Source organism: Micropterus dolomieu, linkage group LG10 (genome assembly GCF_021292245.1).
Source record: "Micropterus dolomieu isolate WLL.071019.BEF.003 ecotype Adirondacks linkage group LG10, ASM2129224v1, whole genome shotgun sequence".
NCBI lineage: Eukaryota > Metazoa > Chordata > Actinopteri > Centrarchiformes > Centrarchidae > Micropterus > Micropterus dolomieu.
In genome coordinates, this window is record NC_060159.1 from 17,615,506 (window position 1) to 17,638,737 (window position 23,232).

Here is a 23,232-nt window from a genome sequence, read left to right on the forward strand (position 1 = left end):
TCATACTTCTAACACCAGACTCCCCTTCGTTTCCCATTAAACGATTTTTCTCTGCCATAATGAGGTGTTCATGTTGAGTTTAGGTTTCTTAAAATATCCACTAATCTCTGTTTTTGGTATTTCAGTTACTTCCTTTGACTAACAGGGACACCCAAGCCACCCATATCTAAATAACTCCTTGTCGTTAGCTTGCACACATCAGTGAGCTGCACTACGGTGATTTCCCCTGACTAGTCCTAATCAGAAAGGTCCTGTCAGGATATGAGTGAGTGGATAACATCTGACACTGGTATCCAATCCTGTGACCCAAACAGTAACTCTGTGGCCACTGCAGAGGCCGCCTCTACAAGCATCTTCAAAAACAGGCCTTTGCGCGGGGGCTGGGATGGATGGATTGGGGGTAGGGGTAAAGCTTGTGAATTCCGGAGGGTGGGCTCTTTAGGCATAGTGGGTGGAGATGGGCTTGTTGTTGTTTCATTCCACCAACGTGTTTTTCCCTCTTTGCTCACACCTGGAAAATAACCCCTTGAGAAACGTCCCACCAAGGTACATGTGAGATAAAAGGAGTTTCTCAACAAGCGTACTATTTTTCAGGCTTGTTGTTATCAATCTGCTGTGTGGCTTTGAGTAGACTGGGTGTTTATGGTTAGACCTTGTTCTTCTAGAGAGCGTTTGTCCCATGTTGGTGGACATAAAGGAAGAACTTGAATATGCAGTAAGACTGGAGTTGAAACATTAGCTGATTTTGGTTCTATTATTATATTACATTAAGTTAATACAAAGTTTAGATTTATCTTAAGACTTAACATGCTTTTTAATTCTTTTGGTTTGGAAAGACAAAATTAATATGATCTGCATTCATAGTATGTATTAATATAATATGTAATTAAGTATAGTATCAAACTGATACAAGTTATATAAGATAAAAAGTCTCTTGAAAAAAACTTTATTAAATTTAAATTAAGCTCAACTAATACTGGCAGGTTTCTTTTGCTTTATTTGGATCACTTGTTGATGTCAAACCTTTTAATATAGTACACACTCACGGCAAAAAAATTGTCATCACAAGTTCTGCGTCTGTATTCTTTGGCAAAGCAGAAGAGAAACGAGGACACCCTCCTTGGTGTGCAGGCTCCAAACTTAGCCACCATTTAATCGTTACTTTCTACCTCAGTATTCCTGAAAACATTCTGCAAAGAGCCTGTTGCCTGTAGATTGATTTTCTATACTGACAGCTGAAGATCACAGGACAGCACACATAAGTTTCCAGGTTTGTTTTTCTGGGTTTTCCAGTCACATTCCAAAGCTGTGAGTTCAGCTCTCCTCTGGTGCCCACTATGATGCTGCTGGGAGGTAACTGGTCATATGTTAGGAACATGAGCTCAAAAACATAATGTCCATGCACAGAAGGCATAGAAAAATGACTGTTACATTTTACTCTGTATTATTTTTAAGGTATTTTGGTCTCAGGGACAGGGAATTTAAATCTCTTGGTATAGTTGGTTGTTATTTCTGTAACAAAGACATGAGTTTACTCAACTATAATATAAATTATGTTTATATCTGACACATTTCACTACTGTTATTTCTGGTGCCTTATAAGGTCATGTGGGCTGGGCGTGTGTATGTGCATAACTAACTAACCAACATGCAAGTAAATATGCATGTTATTGTTGTTATTATTTTTAAAATCTATTCAGGCTGGTTCCAGTTCTATGAAGCACAGCATACAACACAAGACACACTGCTGCACTTTCATGCATGCACACCTGATAATAGTGTAATATTTTTTTACAGACCCAACAGTTTAGATGTTGTGTCTTTTTTTTTTTACCATATTCATCAGCTTTTCTTATAATCTCTTGCCTTATTTTTTGTTTTTTTTCCATGTTTGTCTTTTGTCCTGCTGCTATGACTCCACCAATTACCCCCAAAGGAATCATTACAATGTAATTGAATCCTGTCTAATCTAATCTCAGAGTATAATAGCCTTATGCAGCAGTACAAAACCCTTTATGCAGTTCTTTCACTTCAACAAAACACAAAATAAACAGTAGGCTACAATCTACTGTAGCCTATGTTATACGCTATTATTTTTGAATGTGCTTTTTTATATAATCACACAACTGAGCGGAACACTGCTCACGGTTGCTAGTCCAATTCCACTCTTCCCTGGGATCACAGGGCAGAAATTAGTAGCCAGAAAGCATGTAATTGACAAAGTCACGTGTTCTCACTACGGGAACGGGCACAGCCAGCTCGAGAGCGAATGAGAGCGAAGGAGAGAGAGAGAGAGAGAGAGAGGGAGAGAGAGGGAGACGGAGGCAGAGGGAGGCAGAGAGAGAGAGAGAGCAGTACAGAGGTGGTGAGAGTGAGGAAGGGATTGAAGGGAAGAAAGAGAGACATGACAAAAATATCAAAAGGCAGAAAGCACGCCGTACCATGCGAGCTAAATTGGTGACCGATGGGATCGAGGATGTCGGATTAATGGTGACTACCGCAGCCCGTTTTCGCAGAGGAAGCTTCTCTATTGCAACTTGGGCGCAGAGGGTCCGCGGGGAAACATGGCCGAAGGTTATTCTGCAATTATTTTCTATTTTCTGCTCTTAGTTTTTCCTCCCTATCTGCTCGCGCGAGGAGGGAGGGAGGGAGGAAGAGGAGGAGGAGGGAGGGGGGGGGGCAAGGTGCAACGTGATTGTTGTTCCTTAAAATACCGACCCGAACCGCCCTCTGCCGAGCTCCATATCTAACCGTGTTTTTCGCTACGTTAAGATATATGCATTGTTTGAGCGTATCTGCGATTCTGCCCACTAGTAAAGCTCGACGAACCATGTGTAGGCTACACCTGCCCTTTTTTTGGAGGCGGGGGGGTCCTATAGCCTACAACTCCACAGTGGGAGCGGGCTGTAGATGCACGAGACAAATCCTCCACAAGTTCCACAGACTGAGCGTGCCTGTGCACGAATCATCTGTCATTGAGTAACAAGTAACTTTTTCAGGGAACGTGGATACACACCGCGGATCGCAGCACCATGCGTCCATGGTCGTGCTGTCGAAAACAGTAGTATAGGAAATTTCTACCGGCCCTGAACTTAACATAGACTAGCCTGTGTTTGCGAGTGGAGGGGATTCCCCCCACGCTTCTTGAAGAAGTTAATTTACGCAACAGAGCCCATTAAAGTTATATAAACCGGTGTGCGCGCAGGGAAATGGCCATCCTGTGGTGTATCTCCGAGCCTGAAAAATGTTCTAACTTGCTCCTTGTGTGCCCTCCCTTGTTTCAGGAGGGCCGGGTAAAGGTGGCGGAGAAGACCCCGCCAAGTCCACCGAGCAGCAGGACCGGACTCGACCTCAGATCCTGTCGGGATCGGGCTTTTGCAAATGGTTCAACGTCCGGATGGGCTTTGGATTTATCTCAATGACCAGCAGCGAAGGGAGCCCGGTCGACCCCCCTCTGGATGTTTTCGTCCACCAAGTAAGTGAACACACAAAACCAGTGGAGGGATAAACATCTGCTTTGTAGGGATGTGGTGCGCGTCGGCCTCCGGATTTGCTTTTTCTAAACCGTGGAAAAGTGAAGAGTGACTGATTAGTTGTATTTCCTTTTCCAACAATTCCTCTGTCACTTCAAAATCCCATCTTGATGCCCGCAAGCCCATTCTTTTTATTGCTCCTCGCTGGGTATAGGCCTACAGTGTAGCCTATCATCCGGATGTTTTGCATTGCCCAGCATGTTACTGTGTAATCACACGTTGTCCACAGGCTTGAAGGAAGAAAAAGAAAAACAACGTGAAGTTTTCTCATGCGTCCAGCTTTCCCCTCCCCTGCTCACCTCAGCTGTAAAGGGAAGGGGAAGAAATGTCGTGTGGCTGTGACATGGTTAGTTTCACACTTGGCCCTAATGGACAGCAGAGCTTGCTTGATATCCAGCCAGCCAACATGTCGGAAAGCATGTGTAAAAAAACCCCAACAAAAGTCACTGTGCACACCGGCTTGTGTTCTGGGACCCAGCGTTTTGCCCCTGGCTGCTGTTTTGTTGCTGCATTAAAACGTAACATCTTATTTAAACACACTGCCCCCCCCCCCCCCCCCCCCCCCCCCCCATTTTTTTTTTTTTTTTACGTTTTACACTCACTTATGATGTAAAGTCTGGCCTGTTTCTCCCCTGCATGTAGGCTACTGTTTGATTTATGGTGCGTGGAGTTCATTTCTGAGGCCCTGTTTTCCACTTTTTCTGCTGCAAACAAAGAGCAGTGGAGTCCTACCTTCTTTCAACTCCTCTTCTCTCCCCGTTTAATCGCCCCATTTTACGGTCCCATAAAGTGGCTTTAAAATACTCTGGGAGGAACGACTGAGGATGAGGAGAGGCATTTTCAACCATTTCATTTGGCACCCTCTCCTAGAGGTGTCTTTATTGTGGACTCAGGGGATGCTGTGCTGGATGAGAAAGGAGGGGGGGCATAGGGGTCAGATGTCAGCAGTGATGGAGAGGTGAATAAAAAAGATGGGTCTATTTATCATTATCAGGCAAACTAGGAGTGATGAGAAATATAAATTATGGTTTCACAAATGCGTTCTTGCTCCAGTGGAACTTAAATAACTTTTGATGGTATGATTTTTCTTTTTTTTAAAGAAGTTCCATTCCAGTCTAAAAACAGAAAGTTGGACCCCTGAGTTTGAAGAAATGACTGCTTTTCCCACCTATTTGTTGTGCTAAAGTTGGACACCACTGGGACAGTTTGCTGTGATGAAATGAGGTCTTTTAATACTACTATGTTTATTATTTCTCCATGATTTCTGATGCATTCAGCTCCCTTTATTTTGTTGTTTCTATATATTTAAAATTGTCCTTGGTCTGTGATTTGTAGTTTCAGGTCATTATAAATATACCATTAATACAGATAATTATTATTTTTTAGAATTGAGACTGACTGATATGATATTTCAGATCTAAAATAATTTAAATTTTGCAGTGAACTTGGTGGTGGGAAAAATGAATTATGTTTAAACAATATGTTGACCATTGATCCATTTATCTTTATATCTGTGCCATGGATCATCATGTGTTCAACAAATAATGCATGTTTGTGTGTTTGTTTTTTTTAAATATTGGAATCAAGGAGAGGCTCATGGAGAGAGTGCACATTGGAGCATTACGTTATCACTTTTTGATACTTTCATCTTGTGGGTCCATTGACTGAATGCACTGCATCTATAATCTAGATACTCCCGCTCTCCTAATTTCCCTGCTGGCCAGAGATGTTTTAGAGGTGGGCCAGGCCAGCAGGAGAGAAAGGAAGGTCTAGTCTGAGGGAAACAGCCTGAAGAGCTGAGCAGAAGTCAAAGAAACCGCTGTCTGTCTCAGCAGTTTGTAACCTCTACGACAGTGCAGGCTGGTGCCATAAAGGTGTCTGCAGGGATATTTTATTCAAATGTTTGATGTGGTTTGAAAGGCTCAGTTGGTGTTTTGATAATAAAGGTGTAGAAATGAAAATGGTTGCAATTAATAACTGTCAAGTTTCTACTGTGGATATTTAAAATTGTGTGTAGCTTGTTGCAAATTGTTTTTACACATTTAAAAAAAATTCAAATTTTTCCACAAAACCCTTTATAGATGAATTGACTAGTATACAATGAATCACATGTTTACACTAGTGCGTTTCCCCCCAGTGTTTCCAGCTACATGTTTATAACAATACAGCTGTCATTTAGCACAAAGACCAGAGAATATGCATTCGTAAGCGCATTGTCATATTGAATGCAAAACACCCCATTCCTTTACAAGTATTTGCATTCATCTATACGCTCTCATTAAAACAGTCACTCATTTTCTCTGACTGTTCCTCCCTCTCTGCTTCTCTGCTGTCAGCCTGAAGCCGTTTAGACACATTGATGCTGTTTCCAGGTGTTTAGGAAATGTTTGCATTAAAATCCTCCAGGTTATCTTGTGTGCTGCTGCAGTCTCTGGCATTTATATTTTGTAGTGTAGGGAACATTTCTGTTGGGATTCAAATATTTCAATCATGCAAACAAGCACATAGAACAGACTTAAATCATACAAACTGCAGAAAGAGAGAGTTTGGCTTTACGCAAGGGCCATGCAGTATTTTCTGTATTTATGGGTACAAGGTTAGCTGTCAGTTGCTGTACAAAAAATAACAAGTGGAAAGATTGCTGATTTATTCACGACACTTACCCTATATGTTTGAGAGACAGAGAGAGAGGCAGAGTTTAGAACGATTGGGAGAGGAAGAGGGAGCATGAGGACAGGAGAAGGGGGGGGAGAGAAGGATTTTTCCTAGGAGAGGGAAAGAGGAGGGATGTGGGAAAAAATAAGTGTTGGTGAGGGCTGGTGGTGTGGGGTTGGGGTTGGGGTGGGGTGGGGGGCTTGGGGTGCTAGTAGTAGTCGAAGGAGGAAAACATGAGCGAGAGGTTGGAAAAAGACGACTGAGTGGAGGAGCAGGAGGTAAGAGAGGGAGGGTGAGAGTGTGTATGAGTCAGCGAGAGGGTCCCCGCCCGACCACGAGTTCTCTTCCTGGGAGGCCTCTTCATCAGGGCTCCTATCTGATCACTTCCTTTTGGAAGAGGTGTGTGGTTGAGTGTGTGTGAGTGAGAGAGAAAGAGAGAGTAATTAAGCTTCTTCACTGGCCACACCTCTCTGCTCAGTGATTCCACGCATAAAGCCATTTCATTATCTCTGTTTGTCAACCCCTTCTCTACCTGGACTGAGTGTTTTTCTGTGTGTGTGTGTGAGAGAGTGTGTGAGAGTTCCTGCTGGGACACGGGGGTGTTCTCTCCTCAGGCATTCTTTAAAAAGAGGAATTTCTTTAAAGACAAAAAGGCAGGAGGGTTGGGTGGGGTGAGGGGTTGTGTGGCGATGAGGTGGGGGGCTGCTTGCCCTTTGTCGGTAATCAGTTTGAAATGTTGAACAGTTTGCTGCTGCTGCTATTCTCCTGAAAACTCCAAAGTGTGTGTTCAATTTATGGTGCCCCTGTGAGTGTGTGTGGTTCTTACTTTCCGCTCATATCCACCAGGTTGTTAATGTCTACATGTGAACCGTTGTAAGATGTTTTAGGTTTTGAGTGTGTGTGTGTGTGCTCACACGGTAGAGTGTGTGTGTTTTGTGTAGCGAGGTTAAAGTGGGCCCCTAGTGAGATTAACCTCTGGTCCGTGTCACCGTTTGGCATGCAGGCCCCACCCATCTTTGCCTCCAGATAGCCAGTATCAGGCTTTGTCTCTCCTGCAGCAACACTAACTCCCCCCCATACCCACACCAAAACCCACCGTTCTCTTCTGCACGTCAAAAAATGCAAAAGAAGAAGAAAGACTAGTCACGTGACTTCCTTTTGAGGAGCTGGCCACATACAGCGGAGATGATTGGTAATTGGAAAGGTGGCGGAGTAGAAAGCAGAGCTGGGCTAAAAACAAGTCGCTGTTCACCTGAAATACAAAGAGAGCGTCTGCAGAGTGTTTGCTATGTTTGAACCTCTGACATTTATTTATGTTCATTTGATTAAAACATTCAAATAAACAGTCAAAATAAAACATTAATAAAAGCTAATGCAGGCATTCAGTAAATGTCTTTGAAATCAGCATTTTCTCCTGCTCTTTTTTTACTGTTTAATAATAATAATAATAATTATAATATATAATCTATCTAGTGCTGTTAACTGACATGTATGGTAACAAAGCTAATAAGGCAGCAACTGGCGATTAATTTCATTATCAGTTAATCTGCAGATTGTTTTCTTAATTCATTATTTTCTCCTAAAAATGTGAGGGACAATGTAAAATGCCTTGTACAACTTCCACGATGTATGGATGTTTTCAGGGTTTTTTAAAAAAAAGACTGACCAAAAGCCAAAGATATTCAGTTTTTAGATAAAAAAATCGAATCATTACATTTAAGAAATTGAAACTAAAGAATTTTTGGTACTTTTGTTTGAAATATAATCAAAGAAAATAAATCTAAATACTTGCATATTACTTAAGTCAATCAATCGACTAATCCTTCAGATTTCATCTCTAAAAGATAAATGGGAAAAAAAGTTTTTTTTCTTAAACCATGTTTGAAATGCATCAGCAATGAGAGAAAGAGATAAAATAACTTTTCTTAAATGAAAAACGAGGTTGTCTCTAAGCAGAAGACTCCGATGATAAGAGCCTAATGTGTAAACACGAGATCTGCCACAGTTCTGCCACTTTTTCTATTGAAATGATAGATTGATGGATTAGATGGATCTACTTTTGATTACATGTTAATCTCTTAATATAAATACCATAAGAAAGTAAATCAGCCATTAACCATAATGCCGCATCAGTTTTGTTTTGACATAATGCTAGTGCATGTAGGTTGAATTTAGTACCAAAAGAAAAATACTAACAGTAGCTGCTGGTTTTTTCATTTGCAAATGTAATCAGCTGCAACAAAATGAATTAATAATAATTTTAATTTAAACCATGTGCAGTAATAATATTGCTTATACAACTGAAAGTCAAATGCTGTTAATATTTGAAAATGTAAGCCTGTTCTAATGCCATCTATTGTGGTGAAAGTTTATTTAGTATGAAAAATATGTTACAAGTCTTAATAATCAACTATGAACCTTTTTATTTCTCAACCACTTTATATATATATATATATATATATAATATTATATTTAATTATTATTTTCCATTAATAATTTCCCACAGGTGTGTCACTTCCTCCAAAGCTTAATGTTTGAAAGAGCACACCCATTTGTGACTTTGTTACTCTGCTTCTGTCCAGTTATTAGCTGGCTGTGTGTTTTATCACCAGTCACCTCAGCGAGGTTCATTTCCCCTCTCATGCTGATAAACGTAGCAAGATGATCTAGTGCTTCCTCCCCCAGATCAAATATTTGCCCCAGTCATAATCGGGGGTGTTGGATGTTGTTAATTTGAGGCAGGGGAAACATGAAGGCTTTTAAGTGTTTGATGGGGGTTGGGCATGGTTCAAGGGTCAGGACCACTAATGACAACGTGTTGAGGAGGGCTTTGGTGTCAGCGTCATGAGAGCGGCTCTGTTGGTGGTTTTCATCGGCATGTTTGTGTGTGCATGTGTGCTTTTTTTTTTTCTCCTCCCATCCAGCTTTCTCTCTCCTCTTTCTTCTTTGGTTTATATGCGTCCTGTTGGGTTATGTCCATCTGAGCTGATCTGGCCCAGCTTTGTCCACTTAGCATTTCCTGTGTGTAAAAAGCTACTTAATGGCACCACGCCACATGGTCGCAGCCATCTCCGTCACGCTCACCCCTACACACACACCCCCTTTCTGCTTCATACGAGCACGATCGAGCGCGCAGCTCTGCGTTGGGCCACCTCTGATTTAAAGCGTCCCACAATTAGCCATTTCATAGCCGGTGGTCGGCACAGAGAGCGAGAGGCTGGTGGAGGATGGTGGGTGTCCTCTCTCCGCTTCCCCATCCCCTCATGTTACTGCTTCCTGTATTGATTGCTGGGCCTGGTGATGATGAGGGCCAGGGCTGATGAAAAGGAGGGCTATTTCTATCCAGGATGTTGGGAGTCCGTATTGATCGCTGGCTCCTTCCTATACACCAACAGTCACACATGTGAAGCTATAGGAAGATATTTATTACATATAGGGAAGCTGGTAAGCATAATCATGCCATTTTGGAGCTTGTCGGTATCCATTTTGTTGGCTCAGTTTCTTCATATTTGAGGATGACAGTGGCTTCTGGTGGCTCTGAGTTAGAGAGCTGGTGTGGTCTGCCAGTTGGGCAGGGGGTGGTGCTGTGCTGGTTATACCACTGACCCCCGGATTTCTGCTGCTGACCTGTGGGGCTCCTGATCAAATGGGGGTTTTGTTCCTGGGCTCCCCCCAGGTCCAGCCACTGATCAGGAGTTGCTCCTCCATTGGAGCTGAACAGAATGCGCTGGAGGCATTTCCATGAACCACCCCCCTCCTCCACTCCCCTCCTGCTTCAGGCCACTCCTCCATTTTGTGTTCTACCCCTCTCTCTCTCTGACGTTCTCTCGTTCACTCTCCCTGGTCATGCCCTCTCCTGACCTCCGTGCGTAAACTGAAACGGGTCAGGACACCCGCCAGGTCACCCGAGAGGCGGGGACTCGGGTTACAGGTTCTGATTGTGTGAAGTTTTTTCATAAATGTTTTTTTTTCACACACATTGACACAGGCATACACATGGACACATGGAGGAACACGCACACACGTGCATCCACATGCTGCGTTTTATACGTAATTGTGGAGAGACTGAGCTGTTGCAAGCTCATGCTTCAGAAATTAAATTCTTCTGAGACATGAAGGCATGAGTGTGATGCCATGTCTTGTATGAAGGAGATGTGTGTGTGTGTGTGTGTGTGTGTGTTTTCCTGCATTTCTGCAGAACAAAAGGGGTTGTGTGGTTTCCTCGCTGGTGCATTGTGGGCATTGACGGGGTTGGAGAGGGGGTAGGGTGCTGAGATAAACCTCTCAACTTTGACCTGGAGAGACAAGCTACTTGTGGACTGAAGACAGGAAAGGAACAGGAAGAGCTCATGCGCCACACAGTCTAGAGACCAGTCGATGATTATTCAGAATGCATTTTGTTTATGGGGGATGGGCGCAATATTTTATTTGCTTTCTAGTGATTTCTGCTGCAGGAATGCCTTTCAGTCATTTGGCAGGTTTAATGATGGTAATCATGAAATCAATTGGCGTTTTAATTTGAAAACACGTCTCAGACTGCTTGGGGTTCCTTGGTTTGTTTTTTATTAAAAAATAGAAAGTCAGGTTTGGCGTATGCATGTCCTTGCAGTTTTGGTTGATACGTAAATAAATTATTGATAGTTAAATCTTGGAATTTGTTGTTTTGCAGCACAGCCACGATATGGATCCTTAGCTCAAGCTCAGTTTGAGACATACCTCATCATTACTTCTGTTTTATTCCACCTCTTACATCTGTTGTGCTAAATCTTTGCTTTCGCTCATTCCCATTCCCTGATCCTTTCTTTAAAGTCAAATCCAATACATGAGTCCTCAGCAGTCAGCAGTCGACTGGAATCAAAGTGTAGCCCTGGCTGTAACTGTCACTAACTGCAGGTGGAGAATCAGAAATGACATCTGAGAGAGTAAGGAACAAATTTTTGGTAAATTACTAGTATTGGACATTTCAACCCCAGCAATTTTCAATTCTTGGAAATTGTGGGAAATAATAATGAGGAAGAACAGCTACAAAGAAGTTTAATATTAAGGCACAGTTGTTGCATGTATAAGTTTTTGTGGGCAACATCCATTTTGTTATGCATGTTTCAGTTTTTCTACTTTGAAGCACAACTGGCTCCTTGTGATTGCTTTGATTCAGTGGGATATCTGTGTGGACTTCCTTTTGAATTTGACAAAATTTGTAGCTACTCACGTTAAGATTTGCTCATGTTATGTTTAAAAAAAAATGTTACAAAAAAATCCAAATATATGCATTACTTTGAAATAAATGAAAATAAAATAAATACATGTCCATGCTTTTTTTTTTTTCAGTGAAAAGTGTATAATTCATGAGTCTTCAACAAACATTTTTAGTAGCAAAATCTTAGGTCACACAGTAGCAAATAGAACACATTGTCTTATTCTTTAAAAAAAATCAAAAGTAGTTTTTTCAATAGATTTTATGTATTAAGTTTTTCTTTAATACATCATTTGTATTTAGGTATAAAACTATTATAGAAAACTAATTTAAGTTGACTAAATTGTCAAAAAGATTGTTATAAATGGAATAGCATGAAAAATTCCTTTAAAATAACCTAAAACTGATTTATTTAATATAAGCGTGTGAGATTAAATTGTGACGTCCTGAAAAGCTTTTTGTGCATGACGTGGATGTCTTGGCCAACTTTACAGTATTGCATATAGTGACAGTTGCATTTGAATTAGTAAATGTCATTAGAATTGATTTAAAAATTATTTTTAAAGGTTTTGGAAACATTTTGCGGTGAGATGGTGTTGTGACATATGTCAGTCAAGCCATCTGTCTTCAGAATTTCATTGATGCAATCACAATTCTTTTATTTGGATTATAGTGTATTACTCCTTTAATTTGTTATCATTTTAAATATAAATAGTTTAAAAAATAAAGAGCTTCATATTGGAACAAGGTTTTAAAGGAATTAAAGTTTATTCTCAACAAACTCGTTTAATAGAAGCATACAAGAAAACAGAAACTACTTTTAATGTATTTTCCTCTCTTATGTAATCCCCAATTTGTCCCAATCTTACCCTTAAATCTGATATCCATCGGAGCGCAGTGAATTCAGGCACTATTCTCAGTTTGGAATTAATTCACACTACTTTTGTCACTTTTTCTTTTCTCACTCTTTTAAACAATCCCACTTGTTTTACTCTCTTTTACATATTAATTTATATCTACTAATAGACCACCTATAGAGCTTTGCATAACTGAAATTGTTGACAGAGACTTCATAGAAAAAAATACTGCCGAGCCCATTTTCTCTCCTTCCTCTATAGTTTCACATTTGATTCCCTCAGCTCATTTGTTCCTCTCTCTTCCTGTCTCCTACACATCTGTCTCTACAGCAGGCACTGAATTTACAGATAGCCTGTGTTATTTTTAGGCCTCGATGTATAGTAGGTAGTAGGTTTGCTCTGCACACTGCATGCTCGTGTGGGTGTGTGTTTACCTATGCTGAAATCCGCAGGGCTGGCTGCGATTCATGAAGGTCATGGATACAGTGCAAATCCGCCGTCCGTTCTGTGCGTTCAACAAGACATAAATCATTGTCCAGAGGTTATGTAGTAACTAAATCAATAATGCCGATCATGTAGATAAGATGGATGGTGGATGTGCTGGGGGAAAATGATTGCATGGGTGCGACATACTTGTCTTTTTTTCTCCATGCAGAAGGAATAGGAAGTAGTGCCTCTGCAAAAAGTAGATAAAAAGAGTATAAGAAGTACGATGTGTGTGAGATAAGTCCCTGTGTGCACAGACTGTCATGACAGTTGGTGCAAACCACATACAGTCAGTCTGCCATGTTTGAAATGATGTTTTTCTGTGTACATTGTGTACTGTAGCATGTTGCGTTTGCCGCATGCAGCGGTGCATACAAGCCCCCACAGTAAACTTCCTGCTGTTAATAAGAGCCGTTTCTTGTTTTACAATTTATTTGGAGATGAAAAGTGTTGATAGTTGTTTCTTCACTCACAGACCCGATGATGCTCTCAGGCAACTGTTCAATATTTGTGTTAAATTAGCTCTGATAGGTGTGGGCTTGCATAACATTAATGTTAAGTTGAATGCTGTGCGGGCAGAAATTAAGAACTAAGGCATTAAACTGAGTCTTTACACTGAAAAATGACCTTTTCTGCTCAAGACTGAGGCTCTGTGCTTTTCACTTACCTATCGAAGAAGAAGCATATGGTGTTTTTCAGTTTATTGTATCATTCAAGGTTGCAAAATACCCAGTAGAACCGATCATCTCGATACCATTGTTTACATAAAGAATTTAAAAATGACTTACTGGAGATGTTTGAATTTCCTCTGCAAATGATTTACAATGATTTAAGGACATGTGGATGTCATTTAAACGATAATTTAAATGACTCAGATAGCAATTTTCTTGCTGCCGTGTTACATTGAAATGTGCTTATTATTATTATATTTTATTATTGTTATTGTTATTACACAGAAACGTGTAAATTTATGTTTTGATACTAACATTTTAGCAATTTTAAGTAACATAAGCACTAACTTATGTCAAAGCCTTTTATAACTGTGACTCTGACTTCCATACAGGCCCTTGGGTATTGCAGGCATTATATATATTTTTTCCAAAGAATTCTTTGAGCTTTTAACGTCTGCCACTTTTAAATTGATAATTGCTTTTTTTTCTCCCAACAGAGCAAACTGGTGATGGAGGGCTTCCGCAGCTTAAAGGAGGGTGAGCAGGTGGAGTTCACCTATAAGAAGTCCTCAAAGGGCCTGGAGTCCCTGCGGGTGACCGGACCTGGTGGGGGACCCTGTGCAGGCAGCGAGAGAAGACCCAAAGGGAAGGTCCCACTCCAGAAACGCAAACCAAAGGGAGACCGGTGAGTATGATAGGATTAAGAAACATGAAAATGGAAAAAAGGAATGATTTAAAAAAAACATTTTCTGTGTCTGCAGGAATCATGTAATGATCGATATGCATGCATGCACATCTTACCAATCTTGGCTTCATCTTATAAAACCTAAATGTATGTGAGCATAGGTAGCATTCAGAAACAAGGCTTCCTATAGTTGAGCGAGACATATGTTATATGTAGATCTCACTGCAGTGAGCTATTTTTGAGTGGGCTGAGATTATAGATTAAATCTGTTCAATCTGCCCGAGTACATGCCTGTTGCTATGGTTATTGTGCACCATAATAAGGAATTGAATAGGGCACTTTGCCTGCCATCGCCGCTATTTTAAATCAATTTGCCAGCTTTTACATTAGAGACGGCATTAGCACAGGGATGTACTGGGCTTATATGCATCTCAATGCGGCAGTAGCTCAATCAATTGTTTTGTCCTCAGTAAAATCCTGAAGGGTGCTTTTGCTAAAAATCTGTCAGAGAGAGCCATATGGAGCTGCTTGAAAACGCCTGGTGGTTTAAGCAGAGGAGGCTGCGTTCGCTGTCCTCATCCTGATACAGAATGACGTATAGCAAACCCCACCAGGCATAGCCGAGGATATCTGTTGTAGGAAGGCGTCACATGACTACAATGTTACATTTATATTAGAAAGTCCAGCTATGCCACTCGTTATGTTGCTTGTTGTTGCCGCACCACAGCATCTTCTGCCGTCCAGTTTTTCAAGGTGTAAAAAGAAAAGCTTTTGTTCGAAAGGAGGAAACAGTACCTGGGAGAGAAGGCTCTCTGATTGTTTTACACAGCTGAATAATTCAGTTTATTTGGGATAATTGATCCAGTGTTAGGTCAAGTGTCTACCTTCTACTAAGGTGGTGGCAAGGCAGTATTAGATTCAGAGATGGCAGGTAGATGTCTGTGATGTCATCAGTCTTTGTGAGCGCGCTCAGTGTGAGCGGCTCCTGTGGCAGTTGCGCTGCTCTGACCCCTGCCGGTCACTCTGTTACGCAACCAACTAATTTGTGGTCCATTCTTTACACCAGTGAGTGCTCTGTAGTTTGCAGGGATTCGATGTAAGAAGTGTGTTGAAATATCCAGTTTTTGTGGAAATAATAACTGAAGGCATTAAATAAGGAGCAGATTGCTCAAGTGCTCATCTGAAGTACTTGCCAAAATAACACTGCGCCCTGAAGAAAATGTCTCAATCAAAATGAAACATGTTGCACAAGTCATATCTGACATACCCGATTTATTCCCCAAATGTTTTGAGCAGGCTTTTGTCTTCGTTAGGGTGGTATCAGAGGTGGTTTACAGTTTCTTTGTATACAATATAGACTAGTTCATCAAGTTGTCGAGCAATTGATAAATCCCCATCCAAGGCATCCGAACCAATTACCTTTTAAATTTTTTTTTTTTTACAGAATATAATATTTAATCTTAGTTGTTAAGAATTAGACATGACAACGTGTTTATACTTATTGCACAAGCCTTGTTGCTAAGAAAATAATTACATTTCTGAAACTGCATAGTTTTATGTAAATGCTGACATTTCTAGTTTAAAGCCTTTTAATCAATTTAACGTTTGTCTTAGAATTAGCCACTGTGTCATCTGAGACTTCAGAAGGAATTTAATTTTAAGATTTTTGAATAAATTGTTTATGTAATCAAAATCTCAATATGACCTTAAGTCTACTACAAATGAATACATAATTGTTAATATAAATTGTACAGACAATTGTTTTGCTATGATATGAAGCCAGTTGTAGTTCTGTGAATCCAGGTTGCGAGGACACATGCTGATAGCATCTTAACTGCAAGAAGAGGTATTGCAAAAACACATCAGAGAAAAAATCCTTGCTATGTAATAAACGTGAACGTCTATGTTGTTTATGTTGGATGCATGGATGTTAAATACTCTGGAGATAATTCAGCCCCCTTCTCAAAAGCAATGAAGACTGAAACAGACTTTATCTTTCTATCTATCTTTAGAAAAACCTGGCATAAAGTGGGAAAATTTTGCAAATATGCCGGTTTACCGTGTCCATGCTCATCTTGTTAATTGTCAAACTGGATGCACTTTAAAACCTTGATGGTGAGGCATGTTTCATAATCATGTGCTGCTTTCAGCTTCTACGTAAAGACTTTGTTTGGCCATATCCGTGAATCAGTTCAAAACAGTGGAAATGGCACCTGTTCTAGACTTTGTGGCCTGAGGAGTGTTAAATATAAGACTAGCAAATAACAAGACACTGTAACCTGACTTATTTAGTACCCCAAGCCTTAAATGAGAGCACCTAACACCTAAAACATCAGAAAAAGGTTCCATTTGTTTTGATGTAGAGCAGAATAGGTGGTGGCCACTTTTGCCTTGACTTAGTTTTTATTGTGTTTTTTTTTTATTCTTTCAGCACCCAATTGCAACTTGTCAAATTTAATAACACAGTGTAGTTTGGCATGGCACAGAATGCTACTCTGTTTGATCCAGAGCAATATCATGTGTCATACTACCATCTAGTGGTGAATCCTAGTTGGAGCAAGTATTTCAACTGCAGTGCTGATGTTTTATGTGGACTCTAAAGCTTTCTGTTTCATGAAACAAAGGAATCATGTGATAAGGGTTTCTACTTTTTATTGCTCTTGATATGTTTTCATCTTTCCTCCTTGTCTCCTCTGTCCACTGCAGCTGTTACAACTGTGGAGGTCTGGATCACCATGCCAAGGAGTGTGGCCTGCCCCCCCAGCCAAAGAAATGCCACTACTGCCAGAGCATCACGCACATGGTGGCTCAGTGTCCCCACAAGGCGCTGGCGCCTACCACAGGCTCTCAGGACCAACACGCGTCTACCTCGGCCTTCAGCCCGGGGACCGGGACCTACCTCTGCCCCCCAGAGGAGGAGGAGCGCTCCGGCTCGTCTCCCCTGGAGGGCTCCTCCTCCTCCCCAGAGGAGCCCCACACGCGTGGCCCCCGGACCCAGAGATGGAGGAAATCCTGAAAACAGCCCATAGAGGTGAACCTATCACCACTAACCCCTGACCCTCATGTCTCCCCTTAATCAAGGATACCTGAAGCCCCCCCTCATCTACCTCACACCTGTGAAAAAATGGGAGTTCTTAATTTCTTCTACTTTTTATTTTATTTGTTTTTTATTTTTTCTAACCAGCGCAGCTATGGCAACGATCACCGGGGTACGGACGTGCATGAATGTGAGTGACTGACTTGCAGTCATCTGGTGCAGCTATGGCAACCACCGCTGGAATGGTGACTGCAGGGAATGACTGTTTTTCTTGTTTCAATCAGTGCAGCTCAAGAGTGAAACAACATGGTATGAATCTTGGTTTGATGATCCCCCCCCCTCCCCCCCTTGGACCTAAGTGTTGGCCATTTTGAACGCTTTTTCCTTACAGATGTTGTAGATTTACAGCCACAAATTTATATCCTGTAGGCCTAATCATTCCAAAAACCATGATGCATTCGTTTAGCGCACACGGTAGCTCATTTTTAGAAGGATTAGTAGAAGACTTAAAAGCTCAAGACCCTCTAAGTGATAATCCAGCCCCATAGGATTGTTAGCTTGGCTTCTAAAGATCTTTAGGGAAACTTTATGGATTCCAGTGGGATTTTTCCTCAGACAGTGGGCTGCTAAACGCATTCTATATAATCTTGAAACATTTACTCCATACTCCTCTCTTACATGAAAAGGACTGGACCAACTGATTGTCAAAGAGTGAGCATGTGTTTGTGCATGCGCGTGCAAGACTGAGAGAAAGAGAGAGAGAGAAAAAGCGTGTGTTTGTATGCATGTGTTGTGCATGCTGGAGTGCCTCATCTCCAGGTGCGAGTCAACACTATTAACTTTCAGTTTCCTATTAATAGAGATAGACACGACTTAGACAAAACATCATATAATCCAGCTAGATCATAGTTTAGATTCAAGGTAATGCATTGATCACTAGACTTCCATTTTGGTTGTTGCGTAATTAGCTGAAAATAACATCACAGTTTACAAATCATAGTATTAAGTCATTTAATATATATGTAAAGTCACAAGATATAATTGAAATTCTATTAACTTTAAGTAATGCATATATAAGGAATTAGCTCTGACATAGGTAAATAGCCCTGTATATTGCATGGGATACTTTGCTGTTGTGTGAAAACTTGTAGCTCTCACTCTATTTAACCGTTTTTATCCATGACAAACCAAACGGACCTTTTTTTTATTCTAATTTTCACCCCGCGCCTTCTTCTCAATTAGATCAAGTAGTCAGCAATGGCCTCTGATCCAGCACAAAGACTCGCCTGGTTTGATTATTTGTGTAGTGTCAGACCATTACAGTATCATCACAGCTGCTCTACTTACTTAATACCTCACCAATCCTTCCTCCTGGAAATGAATGTCACAGAACGTTGAGCTGTTTGCTCTCCCAGCTGTGTTACAGTAAGATCGGACCACCTGTCCCTCTTCCATCTGTGCCTATCAGTTGTTAGTTAGCACCAGCCAGGTAACGCCAGACAGACTCATTGAAGAGAGAGGGGGAGGGAGAGAAAGAGTGCTGCTTTTGGTATAACTTGAATCACAAGCATGGCTTTAGTGGCACTTATTTGTGACCTACCAACTCTTGTCTGACCATATTGAATGTGAAAAGAGCTTATCTCAAGTCGACCTCTCACAAAAGTTCACGCCGGGTCGCTTTGGAGTTTGTATCTTAATGTTCTGACAAATCAAATAACTTTGTATGATGATATCAAAATAGCTTGTGTGTTTTTTTTAAAAGCTCTAAGTAGACAACCAACTTTTTTTGGTATATTTCTATACCAAAGAGTTTGGCTTTATATTTTGAAGGCATTTAAAGCTGCGACTTGCTGAAGTGCTTGCTATCCTCGTTCTTTCAGAATAAGAGGGTCTTATTGCTGAAAGCGCAACACTGCAGTCATTTGTTTTTATGTACAGCTCTTTGAATGTGTGCGTGCGTTAAAAATCAAATCTTCAACGATGCAGCATGACAGGAAAAAAAAAAGTGAATTACCAAACCACATGACGAGCACAGCCCATGCTCAGATCTTTATGGAAACAACATCTTTTTGTATGATGTATTTTTACATTTCTACACACAATTCCTCTCAGGATGATGAACTGTTCTCAGGGAATTAACCAAAAAAAAGTGTATTTTATTCTTTTGGGAATCATCCACTTACTGACTCAACAAACTCTGTTAAGCAACGGTGAAGAGACATATGTAACTGATTCATGTATTGATATTAGCAACTACCTCTTGAGTTATACATAGTTGTGCATTTCTTTTTGTTTTGTATATTTTATGATGAGCTTGTATGATTAACTATAGGTCTCTATTGTAATGAGGTGTTGTGTGAGAAGTTCCCTAGTGTTGCCACAGACTCCCTGGTCTTCCTTCCCAGTTACTTTTTCATTACTGCAAAACTTTTTTTTTGTTTACAGCAAAAGCCTACCTCATATGAGCTGTTCCTCCACAAACTCCTTACCTCCTCCCAGCCCCATTCCTCCATGCAGTTGTTTGTTAATGAAATTGCCACTAGTCGCACTAGAGTCACACGGCTTTTTCAACGAATCGGCCCTGAAATGGCTTGTCACTTGTGACTCCAAATATATCTTATAATCAAAGCTCTTTTTGAAGGTTTTACTCACACATTTTCTGAATGGGCGTGTTTTGTCTCACACATCCAGGTTGAAGTTTTTCTGCCAGCTCTGTGTTAAACTGTCAGTATAGTATACACTCATCACTCAACTGCGGACAGCCAGTGAGTTTACCTCAGTTTGTTGGGCTAGCTATAGACATGTTAAATATGAAATACTTTACAATTCCGTGTGAACACATTTTGAAAAGACATTGACTGTTGGTTTTAGTTTAAGTATTTTATCATAACCGTTTTTGTAACCACTTGATATGATGGGCTTAAGGTGGACAAGAATAGTATTGTACTTCGCACAAGGAGTGCCTGTCTCTGTGTTTTGTTTGTCTGACCCTATTACCAAATAGATATTTTCCTCTTTTGGGCTCCATGGTAATGGCCTTTTTGTCAGCCATTTTTACAGCCTCAGATAATCAGAAGTTGTGTGGTTTGGAGATGAAGCCCCTTATTGGTGCAAACTACATTTGGGGTTTTAGAGCGCCATTGTTTAACAGTTAACATCAAATCAGTAGATTTTGTACTAAATGGTGACATTGCATAGACGTCATTCTAAAAAATGTTTATAAAGATGAAAATTGTTATCAGTACTTATTGTTAACTAACTCATGAGATCAAAGATTGATTTTTGCAGGTGACCGCAGGTTTTAAGTTCACAGAGAATCACTATGTTGCAGTGGGCCTAAATATGGAACTCAATGCTTGTTCATGCCAGTTATGAACAAAATACAAAACCGCCGTAAAATATAGTGATATTATTGTTGTAAGTAGCTTTTATATTTTCTTCCAATCAATGTAACTACTGATTGATCCCGTTTGTTGTCCTGTTCAGTACTTAACACAGCCAAAATCCTCTCTCATATAGGAGAATAATCTTCTAAAGGTAGTAATAAATGCTTATCTTAGAGGTTTGTCAGGGCTGCATGTAGGATAACAAATTGGTAGAATTGTGTTATTAATATCTTCCCACTTGTCTTAAGTTTTGAATCATGCAAACCTAAGACACCGCAAAGAGTCTCACCCATGCAATCATCGAAATTCATTTGTGATTTGTTTATGAACCTGAATGTACCAGTTCTATCTCAGCAGAAGGCTCCAGTTTGAGTGTTGGGCCTTTAAAAGAGAACACTGTATTCTCAGATGTAATTTGCTGCCACTGAATACAAGAAATAAAAACAACAAATATCTAGAGTGTGGTCACACATTTCCCCCAAATGACTGCGTTGTGGCTCCTTCGTTTGAAATTCACACAAATCTGAGGGTCAACACTAGTGCATGACACCTGCCATGTGGGCTTATACAGAGTTCAGAGTAATTGTAGAGAAGGAGAGAAGAAGAATATCACTCATATGACACCATGTTAACAAAGGTTGATATTTATTTAGAAACTGGGATAAATCAGATTAACTTAAAAAACACTATTTGTTTAAATCATTTATTAAATGTATTTGTGTAGGGTTGTGGGATTTGATAGGATAATTCAGGCTTTTCGGTCTTATGTTTGTCACACAACAGAGAGCCGAAGTCATGACCTCTCATCCAGGTTAGCCTCTGTTCCACTAACTTAGCTTAGTTACTCATTTCTTTCGTCAGTCTTTCTGAAAAAAATACTTGTTCCTGTGGTTTACTGTCCAGACAGAATGGCATCCGCAACAGCAATTGATATTACAAACTGATCCCTTACAGTAGTAAGGATAGAAAAACTACTACTCCCATCGACAAAAAATATTTACGCGTTACCGTAACTTCATTTCCGATATCCATAACACTCGCCAACTCTCTTCTAGTCATTTTTTACAACTCTTTAGTTATAATCTTTGTTGTCTATACCAGTGGTTCTCAAGCATTTTCACATCTAGGACCCCTAATCTGACACAATTTAGACCATGGACCCCCATTTGATGAAGCCAGCCACACAACATACTGTTGTAGTAGTCATTGGGATTTTGAATGAAGTTCTCGCTTGTGGAACAGAAACCCGGAAATTCCGGTTTGACTTGGGCTTTAAAAATAAGTAATGTTAGCTCTGCGGAAACTGTCATACATGCATATTTAAAATTGGACTGATTTTGTCGCTGTTTAGTGAGAACTATGTATCTCAGAAAACTTTGTTTTAAATTAATACTTAAATGATTTGGGAAATATGCTTAGGCTCCTTGCTTTCTGGTGGAGAGTAAGATAAGTCTGACTTCTGTCCGTTAAATATCCGGCTACATCCAGCAGTTGGTTAGCTTAGCTTAGCACAAAGACTGGAAGCAGGGGGGGGAAGCTAGCTTAACCCTGTCCCTACCAGCACCTCAGAAGGTCTAACTAAACACTACAGTTACTTTGTGAATACAACATGTTGTTTGTGGACATGTTATATCTAGTAAAGTTGTGTTCACCTGTTTCCAGTCTTAAAATAAGCTACGCTAACCAGCTGCTGGCACAGCATACACGCTTCTTTCCCAATATGACAAACTCTTTGACACTGTCTTTGTGACATAGTTGAGTTGAATTTTAAAGGTTTTTAAAAGTATTTTCTCACACCCTAAAGTAGCATTCAAGTTACAAATCTCAAAATGTGAGGATTTCATTCAACAGTGACTTAGTCCTACATAGCCTAATTAAATTAGAATTATAACTAATATAAATGAAGGGAAAGTGTACTTGCAGTGTCCGCATATTTACGATGCTTCAGAGACTAAAACCATGCACTCCTGGTCCAAAGACTACTCCAAAATACAAAAAAAAAAAATAAAAAAAAATCACATTTTGGCCTATATACTCGTGACAAAACCTGAATTATCCTTAATGTATCAAAGGCCTCTGTAGACTGACGGGATGTACTATGCCATGATCACAGACAGGGAAACCTCAGCAGTCTGTCTCACTGCTCCCTCATGTGGTTGTTTAGGAGATGACTGCAGACTGACTGAAGTTCACATACCTCAACTGCTGCCTTTATCAGCTGCTCTGTGCTTTGCCTTGACACAATGTATTCTAGGGGATGATCATTTATGATGATTTTTTTTTTTTTTTAAACTGAACTGTATCTCGTCAGATCCATATTGTGTTTATGTACATGAAATCATACTTTCATTCATACAAAAATTGAACCTCTGAAGGACCTATAAATCCAACCAAGGCAGTTAAAAGTGCAGATACCTCCTTGTATTGACTAATAACCTCACATTTGTCATGTTTGTTTATGTTTTACTCTCTACATTGTGGCCAGAGGGAGTCTTATGTGCTCTCTTTCTCTGGAGTATGTCTAGAGCCAAGCACTGATTGCTTTTGAATGGGGTGGGGAATGTTATTCTATGTGCATATCACTCATTATGTTAAACCCCAATATAAGTGTACTGCATTTTTTATTTCTGTGAATCTTGGATTGGATTTTTTTTTTTAAATGTCTGAAATGTTTTACTTGATTGGAAAATAAACATATTATATTGGCATTAAAGTATGTATAATTTTA

At 40.2% G+C, this 23,232-nt stretch overlaps 1 protein-coding gene across 2 annotated transcripts; it reads left to right on the plus strand.

The window, feature by feature from the left end:
* Positions 1 to 2,420: 2,420 nt before the first annotated feature.
* lin28b (lin-28 homolog B (C. elegans)) lies at positions 2,421 to 23,232 on the plus strand. 2 transcript variants are annotated; one of them, XM_046061317.1, is made up of 5 exons: positions 2,421 to 2,574; positions 3,285 to 3,475; positions 13,894 to 14,081; positions 16,788 to 17,112; positions 17,271 to 23,232. In XM_046061317.1, the coding sequence occupies exons 1-4, from the start codon at positions 2,565 to 2,567 to the stop codon at positions 17,095 to 17,097; spliced, it is 699 nt and encodes a 232-aa protein (XP_045917273.1). In that variant the 5' UTR covers positions 2,421 to 2,564; the 3' UTR covers positions 17,098 to 17,112; positions 17,271 to 23,232. The 2 variants fall into 2 exon arrangements, with proteins under 2 accessions (XP_045917273.1, XP_045917272.1); XM_046061316.1 differs by having other exon boundaries at positions 16,788 to 23,232.